At 40.3% G+C, this 23,757-nt stretch overlaps 1 protein-coding gene across 3 annotated transcripts in view; it reads left to right on the top strand.

The window, feature by feature from the left end:
- The window catches only part of LOC148422167 (genetic suppressor element 1-like), a 52,577-nt gene that overhangs the window by 145 nt on the left and 28,675 nt on the right, over nucleotides 1-23,757 (top strand). Inside the window, exon 2 of one of the 3 annotated variants that reach the window (XM_088418358.1) lies at nucleotides 585-802. In XM_088418358.1, coding sequence (XP_088274484.1) covers nucleotides 766-802 — 37 coding nt within the window. In that variant the 5' untranslated portion in view covers nucleotides 585-765. Of the gene's footprint in view, nucleotides 1-380; nucleotides 803-19,754; nucleotides 19,778-23,757 lie in introns of those variants that run through there. The other 2 variants (XM_088418357.1, XM_088418360.1) reach the window with 2 other exon arrangements.

The raw sequence follows: 23,757 nt of genomic DNA, 5'->3' as shown, positions 1-23,757 counted from the left end.
CTCAGGCACCAGTCCAATCTGCTGATAATGAGAAGTGCATCAACACCCTCTCTCACTCGCCTCACTTCCTTTTCCTCGCACCCAACCTCTTTTACACACACACGAACACGCACACACACACACACAAGGCAGTTTCATTCCTTGTCTTCAACAGACACAAACTCATTCATCTCTTCCTCACTGGTCCATCTTGTGATTCTCCCCCTTTTTTCCCCCCTCTCTCTTTTTTCTCTTCCTTCTGCTGCTCTTGGACGCCCGCTGAGCTAAGCAGTCACTAGTGGGACCGAGGAGGCAAAAGGAAGGAGGATAAAGCCAGAATAGAGGCAGAAAATAAGGGGAACAGGCGCTGGGGAAAAAGCGGAATGAGCAAGAAGCAGCTGAATGAATAGCAGCAAGGAAGAGATTACAAAGACTGAAAAGGAGGAGAGGAAGGACCAAGCCTGGCAGAAGCCTCTACTTTTTTTTCTCTCCCTCTCTCTAATCATCCTCGCTCCCTCCCGACAGTCAAAGGGAGGAATGATAACACAACCGCTATTTCTCAGTCCGGAGTCCAATCAAGTGTGCTCCACTTCTTTTGGCTCCAGGCAGGTTTGGTCTACCAGGGGCAAAGGGGAGTAGACAGAGGCTGACCTCTCACCTCCTCTGACCTCCGCGCCACCCCTGCGGGACCCACCGCGAGAGAGGAGGAGTGGAGGCAGGGGCGGATGACAAGCAGCCAACAACGAGCTTTTTAACCTGACCCCTACTTCCAGTCGGAGCGGAAGCATGTTCGGATTAAAGTCGCCGCACTTCTACCTCCCAGGTATGTCTAGTTTTTCTCCTTTGGACACTTTTGTTATTCAACAATCTTGTAGAATGACCAGGGGGCACTTGTAGAATGAGTGATTGGTTCTTATGTTTTCCCACTGACATTTGTGCATGGTCATGGGGCATCTTTGGACAGCCGTAACTGGATAACGGTGCTTGATGTTAGTAAAATTTGATAATGTCACCATTAGTATTAGCAGCATGCTATGTAGTTTTATAGTAAGCCATTTTTAGCACTTATTCGATATCCATGTACTAGTGCACTCTTTGTTGTCTCTAATACCGGTCATTGCACTAGTAGAATGATGTAAGCCTATTAGTTGGGCCTGGTAATATCACTAATGCAGTACAGTAGTTCACTCGGAAGGCTTAATGATGTATGTCTGGGCCAAAACTGACACTAGCACTTAAAAAAGTATGAATAATAAGATCATTCTACTAGTCAATCAGTCAATTAAATTTTATTTGTATAGCCCCGAATCACCAAAGTCTCAAAGGGCTTCATGAGGTCATGTCGAGACTTCTTTCGAAAAAAGAAGTCATACAAGACATCTTTTCGGTGTAAGGTACACAACAGCATCCCATGTCAAAGCTCTGTGCACTGAACAGCCTTATTGGTGGTGACCAAACACGCACTAGGAGTGCACGAGTCACATAGTAGTTGATAAACGCTTAATTGTCTTATTAGCTCAGTGGCATAGTGGTAGAGTGCCCGTCCTGAGAAAAGGACCTCGGGGGTTCATTCCCCTGCCGGGTCATACCAAAGACCATCAAAATGGGAGACGTGGCCTCCCTGCTTGACACTCACCTTTTAAGGTTTTGAATTGGGGCATTAGATCATCAAATGAGTCTCGCTCCCTCAGGGAATGGGTCAAATGGCAAGAACAAATTTCACGACACGTTGGTGTGTGTGACAATCAGTGGTACTTTAAACTTTAACCTTTAGCAATGAGGAGAAAAAGTAGACCAGTCATAAAATGTCTTAAGACTAAAGTGACAAAAAAGTATTGTAAGTCAGTCAACCAGTGCACTAAATCGTCTTACAGTGAGGCCAAAAAGTGTTGTAGTTATAAAATGTCTTACTAGTAGGAACAAAAAGTTTACTAGTCATAATATGTACTAGCAGAGGGCTTTTAGTAAAGCAATTTCAGAATTTTTAGTATTTACTATCTTTGATTTCCAACTTAAACTCTCTACCAGTTCACTTATAGTATTTCCTTTCCTACTAAGTGTATGACATGTCTGCGTACTCAGAAGTCAACCACAATACAGTATTCACTACATGTTGCAGATTAGTCAAAACTGGCACTAGTTGACATCTTTGTGTTTCTAGCAATAATGGTGATGTCATAAAATTTGACTTCTTAATATCTAGCGCTTTACTCGTATGATTTACTCGAGTGATGCGAGGATGTCAACTTGTGGGTAGTGTTGTCTCACTAGTAAGATGTATATAGTTGTCCAAAAAGTATGCGTCTAAGGAGTTGAAGGCAGTAATGGAAGGAAACATTTGACCAGTAATACATCTGTTGTACTAGTGCATACTAGTCTACTGTGGTTTTTGTTTAGAGTTGTCTTACTATTAAGGACAAAGAACATACTAGCACATGGACCTTAAGCAAGACATGAAGGATATCATAAATATTCAAACGGCTTCCCATAGAGCTGTGTCAAACTGCTTGTATAAAGGAAGCTTAGTGTGCTGTAATGGGCTTGCATTTAGAAGCCACTCTCTTGAATTAAAATGAATAAATTTTTGGACTCACTTGCTAATAAATAGCTAGTACTGTACCAGGGTCTGGACCGGGAATGACATACAGTAGAACGTCATACGTTATGTCTGGCGTTGATCGTTAAGATTCATGTATGTATGTTCACTAAGAAATTATTAACTCGTCCAAATTTAACAGCGTCTTCCTGTGGTGTAGTGTGAGTACAACTACAGTGAACACCACTATCTTTTATGTCTCATTTTGTCTTGAGATTTTCACAGCCTGTGAGTATGGTTGTATTTTCTGTTTACAGTTTATGCATGGCCGTGTCACGTGTCTTATAATGGCAGTTGTTTGATGCCCACATATGCTAGTTTGTGTTAGCCCCACTATGGCATTTCACTAGCTTTGTTAGCATTACCATTGTTGGCCTTTATGATTTGATTTGAACAGTCTGGTGTTTTAAAATACAATGTTTTTATTCTCTTTAGTTTTATGTGCAATTTATACAATAGACTTAAACTAATCGTGACAAACCGCTTGAAGAAAGCACACTGAGCCTCTTATTTAGCTGGCTTGCAAGCCGGCTTCACTTCTTTAGGTCAGTGGTCAAAGTACACAACAGGCTCCAACGGGCTCCTTTTTCTTGACAGTGTGCTGGTGACCCAAGGAATACTTAATTGTTAAATGTTGTGTTAAATATGTTTAAAGACGCTTTCATGTGGTTACATACAGTAAAATGTGTGTAAGAAGTTAAACTATAAAGTAACAACTGTACTACCCAAAGAATATTTGAACACTATGTTGGAGGTCTATAAGCGTGATTCAAACAAAGAACCTTAAAACTGAGGAATACGTGCTAACCACTTGGGCACTGTGCTGCGGGTAGAATGTCAGATACCTTTATGTTAAGAAAGACACATGGCAACGGTTTTAAAAAATGCATTATACTGTATCGTTGCATTATTCAGCGAGACTTTAAAGAATAAATCATGTAAATGTAGAGGAAAAAGTAGAAGCAGATTCTTACCACCTGTCAGAGTGGCGCTGTTGATGCATTAAACACTAAAAAACAAAAAACTAAAAAACATGAATGACTTTGTGAAGGTTTTTGTGTGTTCTAACAGTGTAGATGAGGACAGTTGCGATGTTACAAATGGTTATAAGCAACTATGTTCAAATACTTGAGTTCAATTCTGGTTATCCTGTAGTCTGTGGCAAATACAAGTTTACATTGTTGCATGACCATGTGATGATTCATATATCAAATCGTCTTTCCTCATGAAACTTTGAAATAATCCATTTCATCAGTCCCCCCAAACAAGTTTTTGACCATGTTTCTTTTTGTTTGTTTTTTCCTTTTGTTAAAAGAAAATTGCAGACTAATATTGTACTATGTAAAAATCTAGAGTGTAATGCCACTGTAAATAGTTTGGGCATCATTGCGCATCTCCTGGTGACAGTATCGTCTTCTACTATTAGAGTAATATTTGTCATATTTTGTAGAGGATGAAAAATAGATACCTCTAAGTTTTATTATTTGTTTTTTACATGTGTTGCTTCCCATTTCATGTTGAATTATTCATTGCTTCAAAAACCGCAACTATCGACGCTAACCAATAGCATGTCAATGACATTATTTGTTAGCATGAAGGTAAAGCTTTTTTCATAAGCCATCCATCCATCCACATATTTTCTGTAGCCGCTTATCCTCATTGGGGTTGCAGGCCTGCTGGAGACTATCCCAGCTGCCTATGGGCAGTAGGCGGGGGACACCCTGAACTGGTTGCCAGCCAATTTCAGGGCACACAGAGATGAACAACCTTTCACGCATCCAATCACATCTAAGGACAATAGAGTGTCCAGTTCACCTGTCATGCATGTTTTTGGGATGTGAGAGAAAGCTGGAGTGCCCGGAGAGAACTCACGCAGGCTCGGGGAGAACTTGAAAACGCCATACCGGAAGTCCATAGTGAGTTGGATCTGATCTCGCGTCACTGAACTGTGAGGCGCACATGCTATTCACTCTGTCTTGATTTTATGTTTATACAGTTGTCTATTGTGACGTGCGCTTAATTGAGTTTACCACCATACAGCACATGTACAGTATATCAAGCTTACACTTGCACGTCAAAACGAGAAATCCGAATGATGAGTTGTATTTCGAAAATCTTTGGGTAGGGTCTCATCTCAAAGCAAAAGTGTATTCTGTACTTCGACTTTAGCGAGTGTCTTTGGCACCTCTGGATGTGCACTATGAGAGGTTCTCACACAAGACAGCCAGCGAGTGAAAAGCGAAAGCAGGGTGAGAACAATCATCATGACAAAGCGAGAAGCAACGAGTGGAAACTGGTGTTTGAAAAGAATGGTGAGAGAGAGAGAGATAACTGAGAAGGACCTTTTCGACAGGTTTCCCTTTCACCTCAGCCCCTTTAAGTTGTAATTGATGATACTTCCGCTCCCCACCTAGTACAACAGCAGGGTTGTACCAGGTGGGGTGCGGAAGTGTGTTTGTGTGTATTTGAATGGGGGTGTATAAAGTGGAGGAGGTGGGGGGCAGATTAAACAATGTACCGCTCCTTGTGAATCTTTTATGCTGCTTTTTGAATTATACATCTGCTGTCATAAATGATTGAAGCGCTGTGATTGTTGAGATTTGTCATTGTTTGCATTTGTGTTTGTGTGTGTATGCATGCGTGCGTTGCATGTGTGTGTGTGTGCATGTGAAAAAAAAAACATGCACAACACTTTTGCCTGCTTTCATCATGTTTTGATATAAGCTGTTTGACAATCCATGTGATATACTTCATATCTAAGTATAAGGTCAATGTACTAGTGCACTCTTTGGCCTCACAATTAGGACAAATACATGGCACTAGCAGGACGAATGAATCTTACAAGTAATGTATTTCCACTACTTGTGTCTGGATGTTAAATGAAGCTTAAAGGGCTTCCATATCATTAATATCTATAAGTGTCCAACGTGTTATCAACTTTGCGTTACTAGTGATGTAAAATTCTAACTAACATATAGCTCATCAGATACAGACTTGACGTCATGCGCAACCCACCTAGAACCGCCTCTCAAAGGCATGTGCCTCATCTTCATACATTAGTTTTCAAGTGTTTTAATGGCGCTAGTAGTACACAGATGTCTAGGCTCGCACAGGTTTGCCTTGCTAGCAGCATGGAGTTGTCCTAAAACGCTCAGCCACTACTCCCGCCTGACTCTAGGCAGCATTGTTGCTGTGGAGACAGACAGTCCCTCTATTGTCATTCCTCATTTGACAACATTGGGGGTGAGAATCAAAGTGTCAGTGTTTTATGTGAGTCAGTGTTCTTGGCACTGTTATTAAAGGTGATAATAGATCAATCAGGTGCAATCGTACGTATTACTTGCGGATGAATGTGTCAATCAGCACTTGCTTTTGCCCAAATAGTGGTAGGAGGTAACCATGTACTTTGTGAATGTCATCGTTCAGCTGATTTTTGCTTTAAAAAATATGACAGTGGGGAACTTTGTGGTAGCATCGAACTCCAAATCAACTAATGTCACGACAATCAGCAGTTTGGCAGAATTTCCAATTCTTCAAAAAAAGGCTTCAAGCGTATTTATGTCACTCCCAATTATATGTAGAATGACATGTACTGTATTTAGGGGTGGATGTTACAATTTTTTGGTATTGTTCTATTTCACTCCTCCAGACCGCCAGAGACGATGCTTGAAGCACAGAATAAGTCTTTGCGCAAGAGCAGGACGAGAATGCGTACCATCATACATCAAATTTGACTCTGGGTGACAATGTGTTTTACATATCACCCAGTGTCATGATCTGTCTGTGTTTTGTTGTGGGTTTTGGGTTGTTTAGTTTAAGTTATAGGTTCACTGTGTTTTCCCCCGCGTGTCATTACTGTAATCAACCTCACCTGTCGCCCGTGTGTGTCCTCCAGTCAGCTACCCCACCCCTTGTTGTTCCCAGGTGTCTCGCGTTTTCATTAGTTCTGTTAGTATTTAAGCCCCAGTGTTTTGCCTCATCCCTTGTCGGGTCTTTGTACGTCTTCCCCTCGCCGTCTTGCCTCGCGTTGCCCTGATCCCATCCTTCCCGTGCTGCCTCCCGTTCCTTGTCGCCCCCAGTAAGCTTCAGTTTAGCGTTTTTGTTTGTACTTTGTATTTTTCCGTTCTTTCAACCCTCCTTTGTTTGTCATTAAATCACCTTCACTTAAGCCTTACCCCAGTCAGTCCTGCATTTTGTTGGTTCCGCCTTTCCCACATCCCGCTCCTCCTCAAACCGCCATGCCCCACCGAGACACCCAGAAGTCTGTCTCTCAATCTTCTCGCGCGTTGTTTTGCATGCCATTTGTGTTCCGCACTTTTGTTTTTGTTGCTTGTAGCATGTTGACGGTGTCAGTCGGGGCTGCGTTTTTTCTTTCCGCCCTCCTGTGGCTATGACGCTTATGTTGCTTTATCCTCATACGGTCTAGTGGTTGCGCAAAATTTTCGTGCTGCGGCTTTCTTTCACGTGGTGGTTCAATTGTATTATCCTGCTATCAGTTTCTTTATCGCTGTTTTTGTTGCTACCTCGTTAATACCTTGAAGGCTGCATGGCCTAGTACCGACCCTCCTAAAATTTGCACAAAAAAACAAAACAAAATAAAACAACAATTATGTTGAAATGATGTACCATTACCAGTAATACTCTTGGTACACATAATTCCACATGGAAAACATGACATCATTTGAAAGAAATGCCTAAGAAATGTAGAATTTCCCTTAAAATTGAATCAAATTGATGGCAATATTATAGTCTTCTCATTTGTATTTTCTAATTTGTGATTTTCTATTTTGTGTATTTTCTAATAAGTGCCAATACCATTATCAACTGCCATGGCGCGTACTGATACCTTGAAATAAGGTCCCATATCAGCTCAATGTCAATACTTGGTATCAGCAGTACCTCATCCCAAACTACCTGTATAACAAATGAAATTTCATAAATGCAAAGTAAATAAATAACTGTGTATATACCATCTTATTCTTTGATTTATTAATATCATGTCTTCCAGTTTTTATGATAATGCCACAAATTAAATATGATAAAATAAAAAAGAGAATATTCAAAATAATAAGGCCTGAAAAAAGTTAATACAATGAAGTAGCAGTGTACAAGGAAAAGAAAATCATATTTGTGTTAGTTTGGTTTTTGATCATTTCTTCATCATTTTTAGTTATTATTATTGTTACTCATTATCAGTTGGAAATTTTATTTTATTATTTTATCCTTTTTAATTCCTCTCTCGTGTCTTTTGATTATTACTATTTAACCCTCTACACATAATAAAGCAAAATAAAATGAAATCGCAATATGTAGAGCACAGGAAACAGAAAATAAAAAACAAAATAAAATTGCTATTTGCATTTGAGGGCATGTACTGTATGTACTGTATATGTGCATATGTGTGTGTTATTTCATCTGTAGCCGTTGTTGACGTGTGCGCTGGGGGCTCATCTTTATTGGCTGCTGTGCTGTTTTCAGCTTCTGGCTCGCCCTGTTCAACTTGACCTCTGCATTGATTTCTATGATATGTGTTAGTGCTGCAAGGACACCGTGGCGTGTGATTTATGGCTGGCCATGTGAAGGTGCTCACACACATACACTCCCACACACATTACACAATACTCATACACAATCTCTACACCGCCTGAGGCTTACACACAACAAATATTCTACTCGTTTGAATGCAGCCGGACTTGAGCAAATAGCAATTCTTCAGCATATTTTGAAGTAATGTATGTCTTGCTGTTTGGAACTGCTAGAGTGTGGTTTAACAAGCAAACGGCGGAACAGTGCATAAATCCTAACGGTGAAGTTCAGCGAAAACCGGGCGAAAGTGTCCATTTGGATTTTTTGGTGTGGACTTTGTGGTGCATGGCGAGGAAAACAAGTGATCAGGCCATGTAATGATAGAGTGAGGATGCCTTACGGAGGGGTGCTGACTCTTGCTGGTTTTCTTTGGCTTCTTCGCCCTCTGTTTTTCATTTTTGACTGCTCCAGGTGCCAGCTGGCTCGTGAAACTCTGAACGAAGACAGAAATTAAAGCAATACTATGTTAGAATTTGCATGTGCATTGTTCCGTTGTGCAACATACAGTAGGTACAACAAGTCAAGCAAGTCAAGCTAATTCTATTTCTACAGCACTTAATCTCAAGCCCATAGTTGGCAAAGATTTGCGACATCGCCTGATCTAAATACGTCAATCTGGCAAGGAAAAACTCAAAATCCCGTTTTATAGAAAAAAGAAGAAACCCTCAGAAGGGACTACAGAGAGAGATCCCTCGACTCTCCCTGATAACCAGGCTGCAACATTGACTATGCCCATCGTTGTGTACAGTATATGTCATCACATTATATATAGTGTGATAAAGTAAAGCCAACTACAACTCTCAATCGTTTGACCCTATGAACACTATATACACTATATAACACTAAAATACACTATATATAGAGAGAAAGCATGTTTGTTATTTGAATTGAGTTTTAAGAAACCAAAGTAAAATTGAAATAAAATCCAAAACTCTTATAACCCAAGCCAACCGATTTTCCTATGGCGCTCAAGGAAGAAAAAAAAAAAAAGCCTCACTTTTTTAACACTCCATTCCAGGATAATCACTTCGGATATATTTTTAATGACTGGACAAGCTGAAATTTGGCAGTTATTGCTCTGGAATTACATTAGGTTATCCTTTACTGTGGCTTTGATTTTTTTTCTTTTTTTTTCTGTTTTGAATCCTCAGTAGGCCATTATAAGCATTTTATGGGCGCAAGAAAAGATGGTGACGAGTCTGGTGTGAGTGGTGGGGAGCTGAATAAGATGGGCACTGCTTCCAACCACGCTGCTGTCAGGCTCTCGTGTGGTGTTAATTGAATGCGCTCGTGCACATTTATGTGCGCGTATGTGTGCGCGCATCGATGAAAACAGGGTCACAGTGTGCTTCACCTCAAGGGCGCTGTTATTAATGAGATGAATAAAGCTCCATGACAACAGCTTGATATTATAGAGGAGATTAAAAAGAATTCACTCTTACACACAAGATATAATCCATGAAAACAAACAAACAAAACATCTATCCTCCAAAGACGTTAAAATCGTAAGAATAAATAGGAATGAATAAAATGGCGTTTTTTTTCAACCACTAGTGAGCTGTTGTCACTGATGAACTCTTAATTATCAGCGAGATTCACTTACAGGCACACACTAATTACACACGTGCACACTGCATTGTTTACATCCAATCACAATCTGCACATACAGTGACTTAGTTGGGAAATCTCGCATGTGTGAAGCACGAACACGCTCACACATATGCACACACATGCAGGATGCGTGCTCTGTGAGCTGCAGATTAGGAATAAATGCCAGCAGATTTTGACCTGAGGTGTTGACTCCTCATAGTCTATAAACACACAGACTTGCAGGCGCACGCACACACACGTGCATCCTGTATTTGCTTATGTACATTCACCTACACACAAGAAATAGTATAAAAACAGTAAAAAAAAAACAAAACAAAACAAAACCTGATGCTCAGTGTGTGATAAGCAGATGGCAGGAGGCTTAGCCAAGTGAAAGAGTTGCAGCTTTAATTCGGTGTTGTTAATATTATTTAAAGGAAGCAATTTCGCTGATATTTTGCATTTATATTTTATATTTTTGTACTATTTTTTTTCCAGCACAATACAGAAGGTTTAATGTCAAGGTGTTTCGATGGAATGGTGTTGAACAATATAAAACAATTCTTTCAAAACAAAATTCACAATTTAGCTGTCTCATCTTGTGTTGCAAAGTAGAGCTGCAATGATGAATCTATAAATTGACTAATTGATTCTCAAATTGATCAAATATTTTCATAGTTGGTTTTGAGGCTTAGTTCATTTGATTTTTTTTCTTTTAAAGGGAAAGTCAACACAATTTTTTTTTTTGAAAATTATGTTCTATAACAACACCATTATTTTGAACATGGTACCCTGATTAATAGTTCATTTGTGGAATATTAATTAAGGAGCAAAATCCAATCAGTTTACAAACAACATGTGAACACGCTCAGAAAACAGCTGAGATGTGATTGGTCATTACCTTAACCCTGATTAACTGTAATATTTTCAGAGTATTGTGTTAAGATTAGTGTCTTATATAGAACATACAATTAAAAAGAACATGTTTGACTGACTTCCCCTATAAATTACAGAAAATATTCTTTGATTTCTGCTGTCCTTAAAGTAAGCAGACTTGTTGTTTTTGTTGATTTAAAGTAAATTTTGTCAGTTTTTTTTGTTCTGAAGTTACAGAGCAAACTTGTAACCAAATCTTAGTTCATTTATGCTATTGAACCGTTAAATTGAAATAATGTTCTATTTTTGGAAATAAAATCATTGTTTTTTTTTTATCTGATTCAATAAATAATCAATAATAATCAATAATAATCGACAGATTAATCCGTTACCAAAATGATTGTACATTTCTGCCCGATAGCTGCTCTCTAAAAAATGTAAGCATTTTTGCGGCATGGCAAGACACTGAACCCCCAGTTGCTCTTGTTGCTGCGTCATCAGAAGGTAAATGACTAGTTAGTGTAAAGCGATTTGAGTACCCAAGGTAGAAAAGTGCTATATAAGTGAAAGTCCATTTACCATTTGTCTGACTGTTTCCATTTCACTCTTTTTTCTTATTGCTTTTGAGGATAGACTCATATATTTTGTATGTGATTTAACTACCAGTCTAATTTTTGCTAAACGGTTTCCTTACACTAGTTGTATTATCTGACCACTGGTGTGAGTTTTAAGACACACAGTATCATAAAGCAACACATTCCATGATGTTAGTTGCAGTGGGCTGCTCTAAATAAGAGTTTTCTTATCACACATTATTGGCAGTGCTAATGCTTCCTTACAGCCATATGGTATGAATCCTGTAAATTAAGAGTGGTGCTGAAACCACAATTCTCATCCACATTCAGTTAATTCTTGTATCCTTGGACCTGCACAAATGCATGAAGGCCTTTCGACCGCATATTTTGCTGCTCCACAGAGGGTTGTAGTTGGGTAACGGCAGCAGACGGGCGAGTCCAAAACCAGACTGGAAGTCGAGATGCTCAAAACATAAGCTTCGTCAATCATTAAATGTCGATGTATAGCATTAAAGTCGACTCGTCGACTAATCGGCTTAAACCCCAGTGCACGCGTTCTGACAAATTTGAGCATTTGCCTACCCTTGCAATCAGTCAGAAGAGGCCCGATTCTTTGACATCTGTGAAAGATTATCCTGCGGTGTGGGATGTGTTTAGAGGGATTTTAAAATCGGTCTGCACGTACCTCGCTTCAGGCTCAACATGCACATTCACGCGCACAGAAACTGCGCTCTGGAGGAGTTAAATGGGGAATGGGAAACTCAACTCGTCCGCCCCCAGTGGTGTTGCACCATCTGCATGTTCATGAACCATGTCAGAACCTAATTGATTGAGTGTGCGTGAGTGTGTGTATGCGCACATGCGCGTGTGTCTGTAAGAGCTGATTAACAGCAGTTTGGGCGTTCAGGTTATCATCAGACTTAATGAAGTCTGCTTTATTCTCGTGGGGGTAACTACATTCGGGTGGAGATCACTTTTCAGTCTCAGGCACTTTTTACCAAATCACAATAAAACAATCATCTTGTGGTGTTAAGTGCTACGTAGAGAGCAGAGAAACATACTGAATTGGTTGCTTCAGTGGGTGTCCAAAACAGGCCCAACCTGCCTTACCAAAATCACAAATCACAACAATGGTGGGAATATATATTTTAAATACCTCTATATAACCTATTTTATAACACTTTTGTCATACGTACCAATTAACATTGTAAAATATGTATATAATTTTTCTTAGCTCCTAAATATAAAACAAAAATACATTTTGGTGTGTATTCTAATGATTTAGTTCTGGTATTACCATGAGAAGATTTTAAAACATTTAGCACCAATTAATGACATAATAATATTACTATGATTTCTAATCAAATTGACAGATCACACTTTAAAAAATATATATATTTACTCCTCATACTTCTTTCCACTGAATGCAATTAAATCAACATAAATTATGAATAAAACAATATCTAAAAATGTGAATGTGAACATGCGTACGCAGTGGTTTCAGAATAGAAAAGTACATGAAATGTTTAATAAGTAAATTTACAAAAAATATTATTCATAAGCCACAGATTTTTCCCATTCATTCATATTTGTTGTACTCCTGTCCCCAAAAAATCATTTTGATTTTTTTTTTAACAAAAAATAGGATGTTAACCTTCTTGAAGTTGAATTTCTCTTTTCTCTTTTTTATAATAGAATAAAATTTCACGCAACCTATTAAAATGAAAAATATTGATAAGTCTTTGTAGGAATGCAGAAACAGTAAAAAAAAAAAAAGAGTCCTAGCCAATTAAAATGAATTTATTAATACATTTAAGATCGAGCCAGAATTAAAAATAGTAGTAGAATGTTTTAGAGAGTGCAGACACTATAAGAACAATACCAAAATCATTAAAACTATGATTGATTAAAATTGAATAAAAAAGTAAAATTCATATTAGCTATTTATGTTTAACTCAAAACTCAGCCTACATTTTTGAATGTGGCTCTTCTTATATTAAATGTTAGAATTATCAAAACTCACACACAAAAAAAAAAACACTTTGAAAAAATGTTGTAGACTGTAAGGATAATTGAATTCCTTACACTTTTTAATCTACAATCCAGGCCTGACAAGAGAAGGTGGGGGATGTAGTGCAAATTACAGTTTATTACGTCCCAGTTTGAGAACATAAACAGGGCCAAAATCCGCCAACGTCGCCACCTTCTGTTGCACACGCACGATGAGCGGCAGAGTTCACGCTCATGCGCTCCAGGGGCACGCCTTTGCTCGGGCGTGTACATCGCCTCGTTCCGCTTCTGCTTCCATTTGCATAATTTGCATAATGAGGCTGGCTTTAATTGCCGCCGCCCAGGTAAGGGATCATGTGGTTAAGTGGGAGATCATAATTATGTAAATAATTGGCCTGACCACAGCAAGCTGCTACTCCTGCCACCCATCTGGAGGAGGACAGATACAGAGGAGGAAGGGGCGGAGTTTGGGCTGAAGGAATGAGGACAGGAAGAGAAGAGGGTGGACATCTACCTTACAATGAATTCTTGTTTATCGGACACACCTGCTGTGTGTGGTTGTGTATGCGTGTGTGTGAGTGTGTGTGCATGTGTGTTTGTAAAGGTGAAGGGAGTCCTCAAATAATTGGAGTACCTCTGTTAAAAAAAAAAAAAAAAATGCTCCAAGCTATTTTTTTTTTTTTTGCCCCGGATACCCACTTATTAGTGTACACATCAGAAAAAATGTCATCACAATAGCAACTGTTAATGCGCTGCATGACAGTAAAGCGTGCTGGGCGAACGCTGTGTGAAGGCCAATTTTAAAATACAGCTTAATTTAACAAATAATTAATCATCACAAAAGCTTTGTTACCCTTTTATTTTGAAGTCACATTGTTATATTGTGGTTCATGAGACTGCGTTGTTTTGAAATCTCATTCATTCGCCAATTCGGGCTGCTAACATATGACTTAATTACGCTGACATTGACATTGACATATGGCACCTGTTGCCAGTGTTTACCGGTGGCTTGGCCTCCATTATAGCTGTTGTTAAGCATGAATTTGCCGCTTTCTAGCAGCAGTAAAGTGCGCCACACAGGCTGGCGTGATTGACTCGCCACACAGCCGGGCACAGTTGCTGTTCTTACTGATCACATTTGAACAAACCACGCTGACTTCAATGGTAAATGTACTATGTCAGCTCACAAAGTTATCTCATTGACCAACATTTTGGGGAAGTGATATGGAGGAGGAGGAAAGTAAAGTACTGGTAAGAACATTATAAATTTAAGTTTAAAAAATGATTATCATCAAAATTTGAAAGAAGTTGTTCATAATCAAGTGAAAACATGTTGTTTGGTCTTCTGTGTTAATTTTTTTCTTTACTAATAAATAAGAATAAAATGAATAGAATAAAATTGTCTTAAAATACTTGATATCCTATTTCAATTTTCTGTAGGACATCAGAACACCAAAAAAAACTAATAGCTGCATCTCAATGTAGTTTATGTGTGTGTGCGTACAGTGTATGTGTGCGTGTGTGTGAGTGCATGTACACTGTACACACACTCGCACATACAGTACATACACAAAGTACCGTATTGTGGTCTAGAACATACAGTAAACCAGGTTTCACTGAAGTCTGAAATGCTTTAAAAGTGTGGCACACACACAAATACAGACACACACAAACTCATACTCGCACACGCACGCATGCTACACAGATGGTAAAGGCAGCGGCCCTTTCACACAGACAAAGGGAAGGTAATTCTCTCTGCAGGACGTGGAGGGAGCCGAGGCGGGAAAAGAGCACCAGCACCCCCCACCCCCCTTCCACCACACACACACACACGCACACACACCCACACACAATGTAATTGGCTTGAGAAGGACACACGGAAGGAAAGTGTGTGTGTGTGTGTGTGTGTGTGTGTGTGTGTGTGTGTGTGTGTGTGTGTGTGAGTGGGGAGCTGGGGATCATAAGAGAGGAAGAAAATAAGCAAGAGATAAGATGCAAAAGAGAAAGTGCAGAGAGGGGTGGTGGTAATAAACAGGATTACTGCTTATCTTTACAGCACTGTGTGTGCATTTGTGTGTGTTTATGCACGTGTGTCTGTGTGGTTATGCTGCTCTGATGTTGCAACATGCTATATGTACTGTATGCCAGGGGTGCCCACATTTTTTCTGCATACAAGCTCATAATAAAATGACCATATACCTATAGGTCTGAAACTGGCTACACGTTATTTCAATCATATGACAAATTTCATAGTAATTGATGGCTTAACATGTTCATTGCTTTTGCAGGACAGCCATTTTAATAGCCTAAAATGGCGAAGGCTGGCAGTGAATGAGTTAATGCTGTGAGAGCCACCGTCATTCCTTTCGCGAGCTATTGGTGATGGGGATCAATGCAATAGGCGCAATCGCTGTAGACCAAATGTGTCAAAGTGCCGTCCCGCAAGAAGGTTTTCTGTGGCTCCCCAGAATGATATAGATTTATTATTAGAAATCCCACACAGAGCAGCATGTACTGTATGTACAAACGGCCTACAATAATACTCAAAGTTATGCGGGGCTATTTAGGAACAATTTTTTTTTTATTATATGACGTTTATGGGTGCATGAACAATGAACCACAATATAAAGGTACCACGCTCAGTGACAGTGGCTCTCTTGCCTGTAAGAATATATGTCAACAAATTGGGGGTCGCCCACTACCAGGACTAGACTGTGTTTGAAGCCCGAGGTTCCGTTGTAGTAGCCAATCTGCCTCGCGTGCGCAAATGCCGGGTTAAACTCACAGGTCCACCCATGTCTGTGACTCGGCCCAGGTTGCGATCTTCAACCTGACCGGGGCGGCAAACTGAGTCTCATTTTCATTGGTCGGGGGGGAAGGGAGGAATACATTTGCATAATCAGAGGCTGGGCTGATCGTATGCATCTGTGTGTGACTGTGCGGTGCGTGAGTGTATGTGTGATTGTTCCACGCAAGCAGCAAGTGCATCTTTTGTTGATTTTTTTTTTTTGCGGGGGGGATTTAGTTGCAGGCACATCCTCACCTGACGCGAATGGCGTGTGCGCTCCCCTGTGCGTGTGTGTGTGGTTTGCATACAAATGTGTGCATGCTTGTGTGTGTGATGGATAGAAGGCTTTATGAGAGAGGAATAGGCTAATGACCGGGTCTCCAGAGGCAGTAAAGAATCCTGCAGCTATTACTGCCACACTTCATAATAGCCTCTGTGCTTGTTCTCTTTTACATGGCTGGGGGGAAGGGGGGTCAGTGTTACCCATCCTAACAATACACTGCACTGTGTGCACCCTTCCTGAATAACACACGCACAGAGCATGATCCATCAATCTCTCGTGCACCTGCAGGAAATATTTGTACTCTTGTGTACGTTTACATTTTGTCAATCACTCTAACTTTGTCCTCACACAATAAGCGCGCATACACACGCACACCCAGCAGTCAGTCTGTATAGGTCACAGAGGATGGAGGTGAGACACCTACCTACCTCAGAGATTGTCTGACTGCGCACAGCCAGACCATCAATCATGTCGGGCTACACAGGTCCCCGTAGGCACACACACGCATTTCCCCTGGTTTGAGCACAACACCCATGGATTGGGGGGATTACGAAAGCCTCACTGGTGTGTTTTATTGCCTCCTTCCTTCCTTTGTTGAAAGGCCATGTATGTTAATCTTGGAGTGTTTTGTGTGTGTGCATGTGCATGTTTGTTACAGGCAGGTGCATTAATTAGGAGGAAGCAAAAAGGCACAACTCGCATATGACGTGTACTGGAGAAGTAATGGTACAAGGTAGAAAGTCACATGTACGAAACCATGCAAATTAGATTCTATGCGTTGGGGGTGGGTAGGAGGGGCTTAAGCTCTGTGACAATTTCATTGTGTGTCAAAAATATGTTTTATTTACAACTAGTAATGTATGCTTGTTGGCCTATTTATGTCAGCAATGTAATGTGACAGCAGATATATCAAATGCTCTTCCACTAGAATACAGGTATGTCCAAACCCGGTCTTTGAGGGCCACTGTCTTCCATGTGTTTCCGTCCTCCCAACATACCTGATTCAAATGATCAGCTTCGTCTGCTAAGCTTGCTAATGCCCGATAACGATCCAGGGGTCCCCTCCTGGTAGGACATCCTCAGAACACCTCATACGAGAAGCATCCTGGAGGCATCCTGCCAAGGGTGTGGTTCTGGGCCACTGTTTCATGGCCGGGGCGAATACCACTGCTCCTTCTGAATCCGAGGTTGGACTTCCTGAGAGACCTTTATCTCCAGAACCCTTGATTAAACCTTAGGTGGAAGCTGAGAAATGTGATTCCTCTTTCTTTGGAACACAGCCTCCGGTCCCCCTTCTTAAAAAGCTCTGCCAATCCAGAGGTCCCCGATGTCCATGTGATGTTGTCGAGGCGTGTCAACCAGGAACGCCCTACAAAACTGCTGCATGAAAAACAGGATGGATAAAAGTTATATTAATTTAAAAAGAGAATTAAACATTGTGTATTTACAAACCATATAATCACTAAAGTCTTCTTGCAAAATGCTAACAATGCACCTCTAAATTTGGACTCGTAGCAGTATTAGAAAAACGTGTAAAAGTATTCAAAATCCGCAATGTTTGATATGAAATTGTGAGGGAGCTCTATACTGTATATTCTTTGCGCCCGTTTTTGTGTGGTGGCGTGCGGTAACATTTTTGTCTAGTCAAATATATGTGTCTTGCTCCAGAAATGTTTGAAAGCACTAATTTTGAAAATGTGAGCTGTACTGATGAAGGAGAAGTTGCCCAGGTGAAGACAGAAATTACATGAAGCGCCTTAGGGGATGAAGCCACTCTTGAAAGGCCTGTGCTGCACTTCTTACTCAGCTTCCTGAGCACTTTTTCACCTCCATTGTTGATGAAGCTTTTTTATTTGGTTTCTACAGTCTGCAGCACTTTTGCCTTCATTTGATGACTGTAGGAGAAAGCTGCAATTTGAAATGGCACAGAGAGTAATATGGAAAAGTACAAAGTATCATTTTAATGGCTAATATACTGTACAATTAATTGTTAGCAAATGGGAAAACACAATTATCTGCTCTAAATAAAGGTAAGTGATCTGTTTTTCAGCAAGGCTGGGTGAAGACCCAGAGCCGCTTTCATGTCAGTGCTGTAGTGTACAATAATTGCCGGACTACTATCATGCAAAAACATATACTGTATATCCCTTACAGATGTAATACCGCTGACATTATTTCAGAGCTAAACACATAAGCAGAACTGTATCTAGTTTTATTATAGGCACTGATTATTGTTGGCTACTGATAAATAAATAGTTTTTGTCGTGATGGGGATGTGTCCATGTGCCACACAGTGGTACATAAAGTATATACAGAATACAGTATAGCTATACAGAATATTCCTTGTCTGTCCGTCCATCCATCCATTATCTGTACTGGTTATCTTTACTAAGGTTTACAGTGGGTATGCTAGAACTTATCTCAGCCGACTTTGGGCCTCTATGAGTGAACTTGCATTTTTTTTTTTTTTTTGTCTTTATGGGCAAAAATTCTATTGTCACCTTTGGCCCTGCAGTATATGGTGCTCACTCAAATGTGATCAGAAAGGCCTCTAAAAATTAGTTGATTTCAGTGTGAAAAGTAAAAATGTTATATGTAGTGTAATTCTTGATCCTTGTATTTTTTTCATTAAGGCACTTTTGAAATGATTCACTTTTGGAATTGCGCTATTGAATTTCTGGTGGTTTGTCACAATGCAAGTGCGTTAATACAAGTAGCAACATGTGATCTTCATCATTAAAATGAGAAAGGAGAACAGGTAACAATGTTGAGGTTGACTTTTTAAACAAAGACTCTCTGGCCGGGCTTGTTGCTATAAACACCCACGATTGTCACAGCCACACTTTCTCCTTTGTTCAGGTGCACGTTCAAAACACACAACTTTTTTCTGCTTTTTAGTACAACCGCCAAAAGCGCAACAAATTTCAGAACCATGTGGGGAAAAATGCAAAAGATGGTTTAGGGAGATAAAAAGGAAGTGCAGGGGTGGGGCTAACCCTATCCCTTAAAGGGAACCCATTGTAACCAATACAAATAGATAACCAGAAGTTGGAAACCAGAGGTCCTACAGTTTAACTTTTCCCTATGACAGCTCTCAGGTATAAGGTGGATATGTACTAAAAAGTAAACCAAAAAATACATGAAAGTATGGTTCCTTAAAATTCTGCAATGTATTGGTCAGATATACAAGTTGAACTAGCAGATGCGATGACATGATGACATGAACCTCATGTCTCCAATGTCCTATAGGTCTGTGTGAGCTATAGGCCCTGCCTTTGCATGCATATGGGGAGGTGGGGGGCGTAGTCACATTTTCTCTCCCTTCTACATCCCTCGTTCCCCCCAGGGAGCATCAGTGGAGCAGGTGCTAGCCCCCCCCCCCTCTCTCTCTCTCTTGTCCTTCCCACATCTACGAAGCACCAGTGTTTTTTCACAGTGAACAGCGCGATGGGCTAATGCCGAGGACTGCTTTTGTTTCTCTAGTCTTTTAGGCGGTAAGTTGTCTGTTTCATGCTTTTCATCAAAGCTAAAAAGCTGCTTGTCCAATCAAGCTCTCAATGATGCCTTTGCACAGCTTTGACTTATCTATGTTGACTTGATGACTTGAAGTGGATATTTATCAGGGCAACATTTTTCTGTTGGAACCACTTTATTGCTGTTTTCTTTATAGCATTGCGCTTGTGTTTTCTTTTATTTGCGTCGGAAATGGCTCTTCTTTGGTAACACATTATCTGCTGTCCACATTTGCTTTTTAAAACCAAATGCTGGCTACTTTAATCTGAGGCCTCTCAATGATGCCAATGATGCACTATATTGCAAATAAAAGAATGAAAACATTATGGACAAACGCAAAAAAAAAAAGAAAACCATTACTGAGAAATTACTGCAAGGTTATCTCGTTCAAACACAAAAACATAGGTCAGCATTCATTAAAACCAGTAAATGTGAAGGTAATGTCTTATTTTAGGTTAAATGTACGCAATCTCAGTAAGTTATTTTACTTTATAATGATGTGCCATCATTTCTGCTAGGTAATTTGATTTGGTTTGAGTCTAGGTTTGCAATAGATGCACAGCTTTTAGTTTTCTATGAGGACTTGAAGACTACTTATTTGTCAATGTTACACTTACCTATTGCAACCATTTCATCACATTTGTATTTATTTGTTGTGGCAATTAATCAATGTGTGTAACTCAGCAATATGTTATGTGCGTGATTGAATAGGAAAATGGTATTGACAGATGTGCATGTACAGAACAATAATTCACTTTAATTTCTGTTTGTCACGTATATACTGTATACTGGCAATAGTATATTGCAAAAAGAAAATGTGTTCAAATGAAATGCTGCAATGGGTCTATTGAATGATTTTATCATACTTGTCCGTCTACAAATGCAGTGAAAAGCTTTTGAACTTTGTTGACGTTTTTATTGGGAAGTCAAAGTGTACTTTGTTCACGGCTGACGGTCAGATGTTTGTTTGTAACTTGTGCGGCAGCTTCCGTTTGACACTCTCTTCTTCCTGTCCAACCTGTTGCTGAGTAAACAAATGCTCCCATTTGAGGTAAACCAAACTTAACGGATGTTAAATGGGTTTCACGCGACCTAAGGTTTGGCCGACTTGACATGTGGGTCCAAGTAACCAGCTAAAGTAATTAACTAGCCAGATAGGTAGATGGATGGATGGATCAATGGATCGATTGATAGAAAGCATTTGTCCAAATGAGAAGCATTTTATTAAAGTTTTCTTGATATGAGTCGCTCTCTGTCATGGAGGAATAGGATTCAGATCAGTTGGTTCATCCTCCGACTGTGTGATGCAGGGTGTCATCCCGCAACACCCACGGGAGTCAAGGGAGACCTTTAACAGTGAATGTATTGTTGGCGTCAAATAGACAGACGCCATCGGGTGCATTAGCAGCAGCCAAGCGGATCACTTGGCTATTGTGTGTGTGGTTGTGTGTAGTTGTGTGTGTGTGTTTGTACAGCCTGCAGGTGGAGTTTGGCACACATGCATACACACAACCTCGCACACACATGCACACACAAAACACACTCGTGCGGCTCCATGCACCATCTGACCTGCCATGGACCAGCTGCTCTGCAGGGGTTACCGAGTCAACCTCCAATCTCTTTAATGATCCCCTTCTCATGTTGATATACTAAAGTACCCCCCCCCCCCCCCCCCCACACACACACACACACACACATCCTTCATCCCCTCCTTTGACTGTGGCACTGGAAGTTGTATGTGTTTGTTAGTCATTTACTGTATGCTTTGAGTGGCAGTTTGTTTTAATTGACATACCAGGAAAACGAGTTTGGTGGTAATTTGTTGCTGGGCAGAATTTCGTAGGGCTTGGCTTGCCTCAGGTGGAGCTGTCTTCACTGCCAATATGTTTTTAATTGTGGTGTTAGTGTGCAGCAGCATCTCCTAAATATAGCTGGCTGGCATCGGGTGGCATTGTTGGACCTCTAAAAATCAGCACTCTTCAGGAGACCAAAAAAGTGCCATTGTTGTTCAACCATTTAAGAGTTGCTAAACTTATGGAGCCATAAAACAGTAAAACCTTATCATTTGGTTGTTAACCAAATAATTTCTCATGTAATTTAATACGTTTAGCAAATGACTGAAAATCACATGTGCTCAAGACTGGAGTAACATACGGCCAATCACAGCTGACCTGTTTTCTACATTATGACGTGACGCCGGCAAGTTGAGCCGTGATTGGTCATCACATGAGCCCTTAGTACGTGACGTCCTTTTTCCGTGGGCAGCTATTAGCAAAATCTGTTTCTGAAGGTGTTGATTGTACATGAAACTTCATGTAGTTATCAAGTGAAATATGGAGAAAATCTGAACTTTTTGCTGCTGAAAGTAAAAAAAAGTAAAAATGAGATTTGGAACTCCTCTAATATTGTATTGTCAAAAACAGCAAGCCACACAATCTAGATTTGTAAAAATATTTTTCAAAAATAATACACATGCACACTGGCCAATAGTCAATATTTTAGGGGGGAAAAAACATTTTGGTTTTGGCCTGTGGAGGATAGATAACCTACAAAAATGAAGTGCATTGTTCAAGCTGCTGCTACTGGTGCTGTGAAGATAAGCTCACTTTAAAACCTTTGTAGACTTCAAAAAATGATGATCAACCCAAGGCACAACTCAGATGGAGAGGTGAAAACCTTCTAACTTCTTGGTAACTATATCTGCTATTACCTTACCAACAACACTCAGCGCATCAACAGGAAGGTTCAACCGAGACACATGAGGAAGCTTATAAAATTTGGAATTCCCCACGAACTACTCCGCAACCGGTACAGGCGCATAGTGGCAAGCACCCTGAATAACATCACCACAGTCCCATTTGGGAACTGTACTGTACCAGACAGAAAGGTTGTCCAGGATGTCATTAAGTGCACAATACATCAGTGCTGTAGCCTCTACACTGCTAATGAAAATATACAGTCGTGCCAGAGACTTTTCAAACAGCCAGCAACAACAAGCCTAAAGCAACAAGGATACAACTTGGGCTGGTCGTCATTAAATCACAAGGCACATATAGACAAGTAAGAATTCAGATGACAATTTAGTCCAATGTGTTTAGTTTGAAGGTTCTTTTTTTTTTCTTTTCAAGAATTGTGAAGGATTCAGGAGCACTTGCCAAAAACCTACGCAAGCAATTCCCTATACCAGTTGATGTTGTGCTTACCGCGGCGCACACCTTGGCCAGCACGGCAAGCTTTGCCCCCCCAGCACCTGCTTACGTGCATCTGCTATTTTGTGTGTCTTGGGGCGCCCTCGTGTTTGTTCAGATGGTCGAGGTCAAGCCGGCGCACTGTCGACACCTGCCGTGCGTGGCAGCCCGGGGCCACGGGACTATGGGGAGGAGGGGGGACTGAGTTTGTCCGACCCCGTCTACAAACATAGACAAATTGAAATGATGAGGCCAATTGCTCGATAAGGCATACAATTCCTGCACTTGCTCATATTTCAACTAAGACAAGTAGCTAGAATAAAAACGGTTATTTGTTCCAACAGTGCAATCAAGTTGCAAAAATATTGCGTATAAGATGAATTTTAGCTCTGGTTTTGAATGAACACTTAGGCTGAACATACTGTAGTTTAATTTTAGTTATAATACTCGAAGAATAAAGTATTTATTTGAAGTGGTAGGGTAATCCTGTTTGTCCGTTTTTTTCCAAGTGCTCTGTTGCCATCAATAAACAAATATGACAAGCACTCATGTCTGATCAGTCGTCCCTATACCGCTCAACGCCACTAGAGGGGGCGTTGCTCTGTATGTAAGGCAGTGTGATCTAATCAACATTTCCCAAATATTTTGTGTTGAGATTTGCACTTTATTTTGAGTAACAATAATACCGGCGAAGCTCGGCGTTGCGTATCAAACACAATCATTGCATCCACATGTCCATGACTGACTGCTTCAGAGTCCTAATTGTCTGTGCC

This window comes from Hippichthys cyanospilos, chromosome 6 (assembly GCF_059441005.1).
Source record: "Hippichthys cyanospilos isolate Australia breed blue-spotted pipefish chromosome 6, RoL_Hcya_1.0, whole genome shotgun sequence".
Taxonomy (NCBI): Eukaryota; Metazoa; Chordata; class Actinopteri; order Syngnathiformes; family Syngnathidae; genus Hippichthys; species Hippichthys cyanospilos.
Note: the sequence above shows the minus strand (reverse complement) of the source record. Positions and strands in the feature narration are given on the sequence as shown.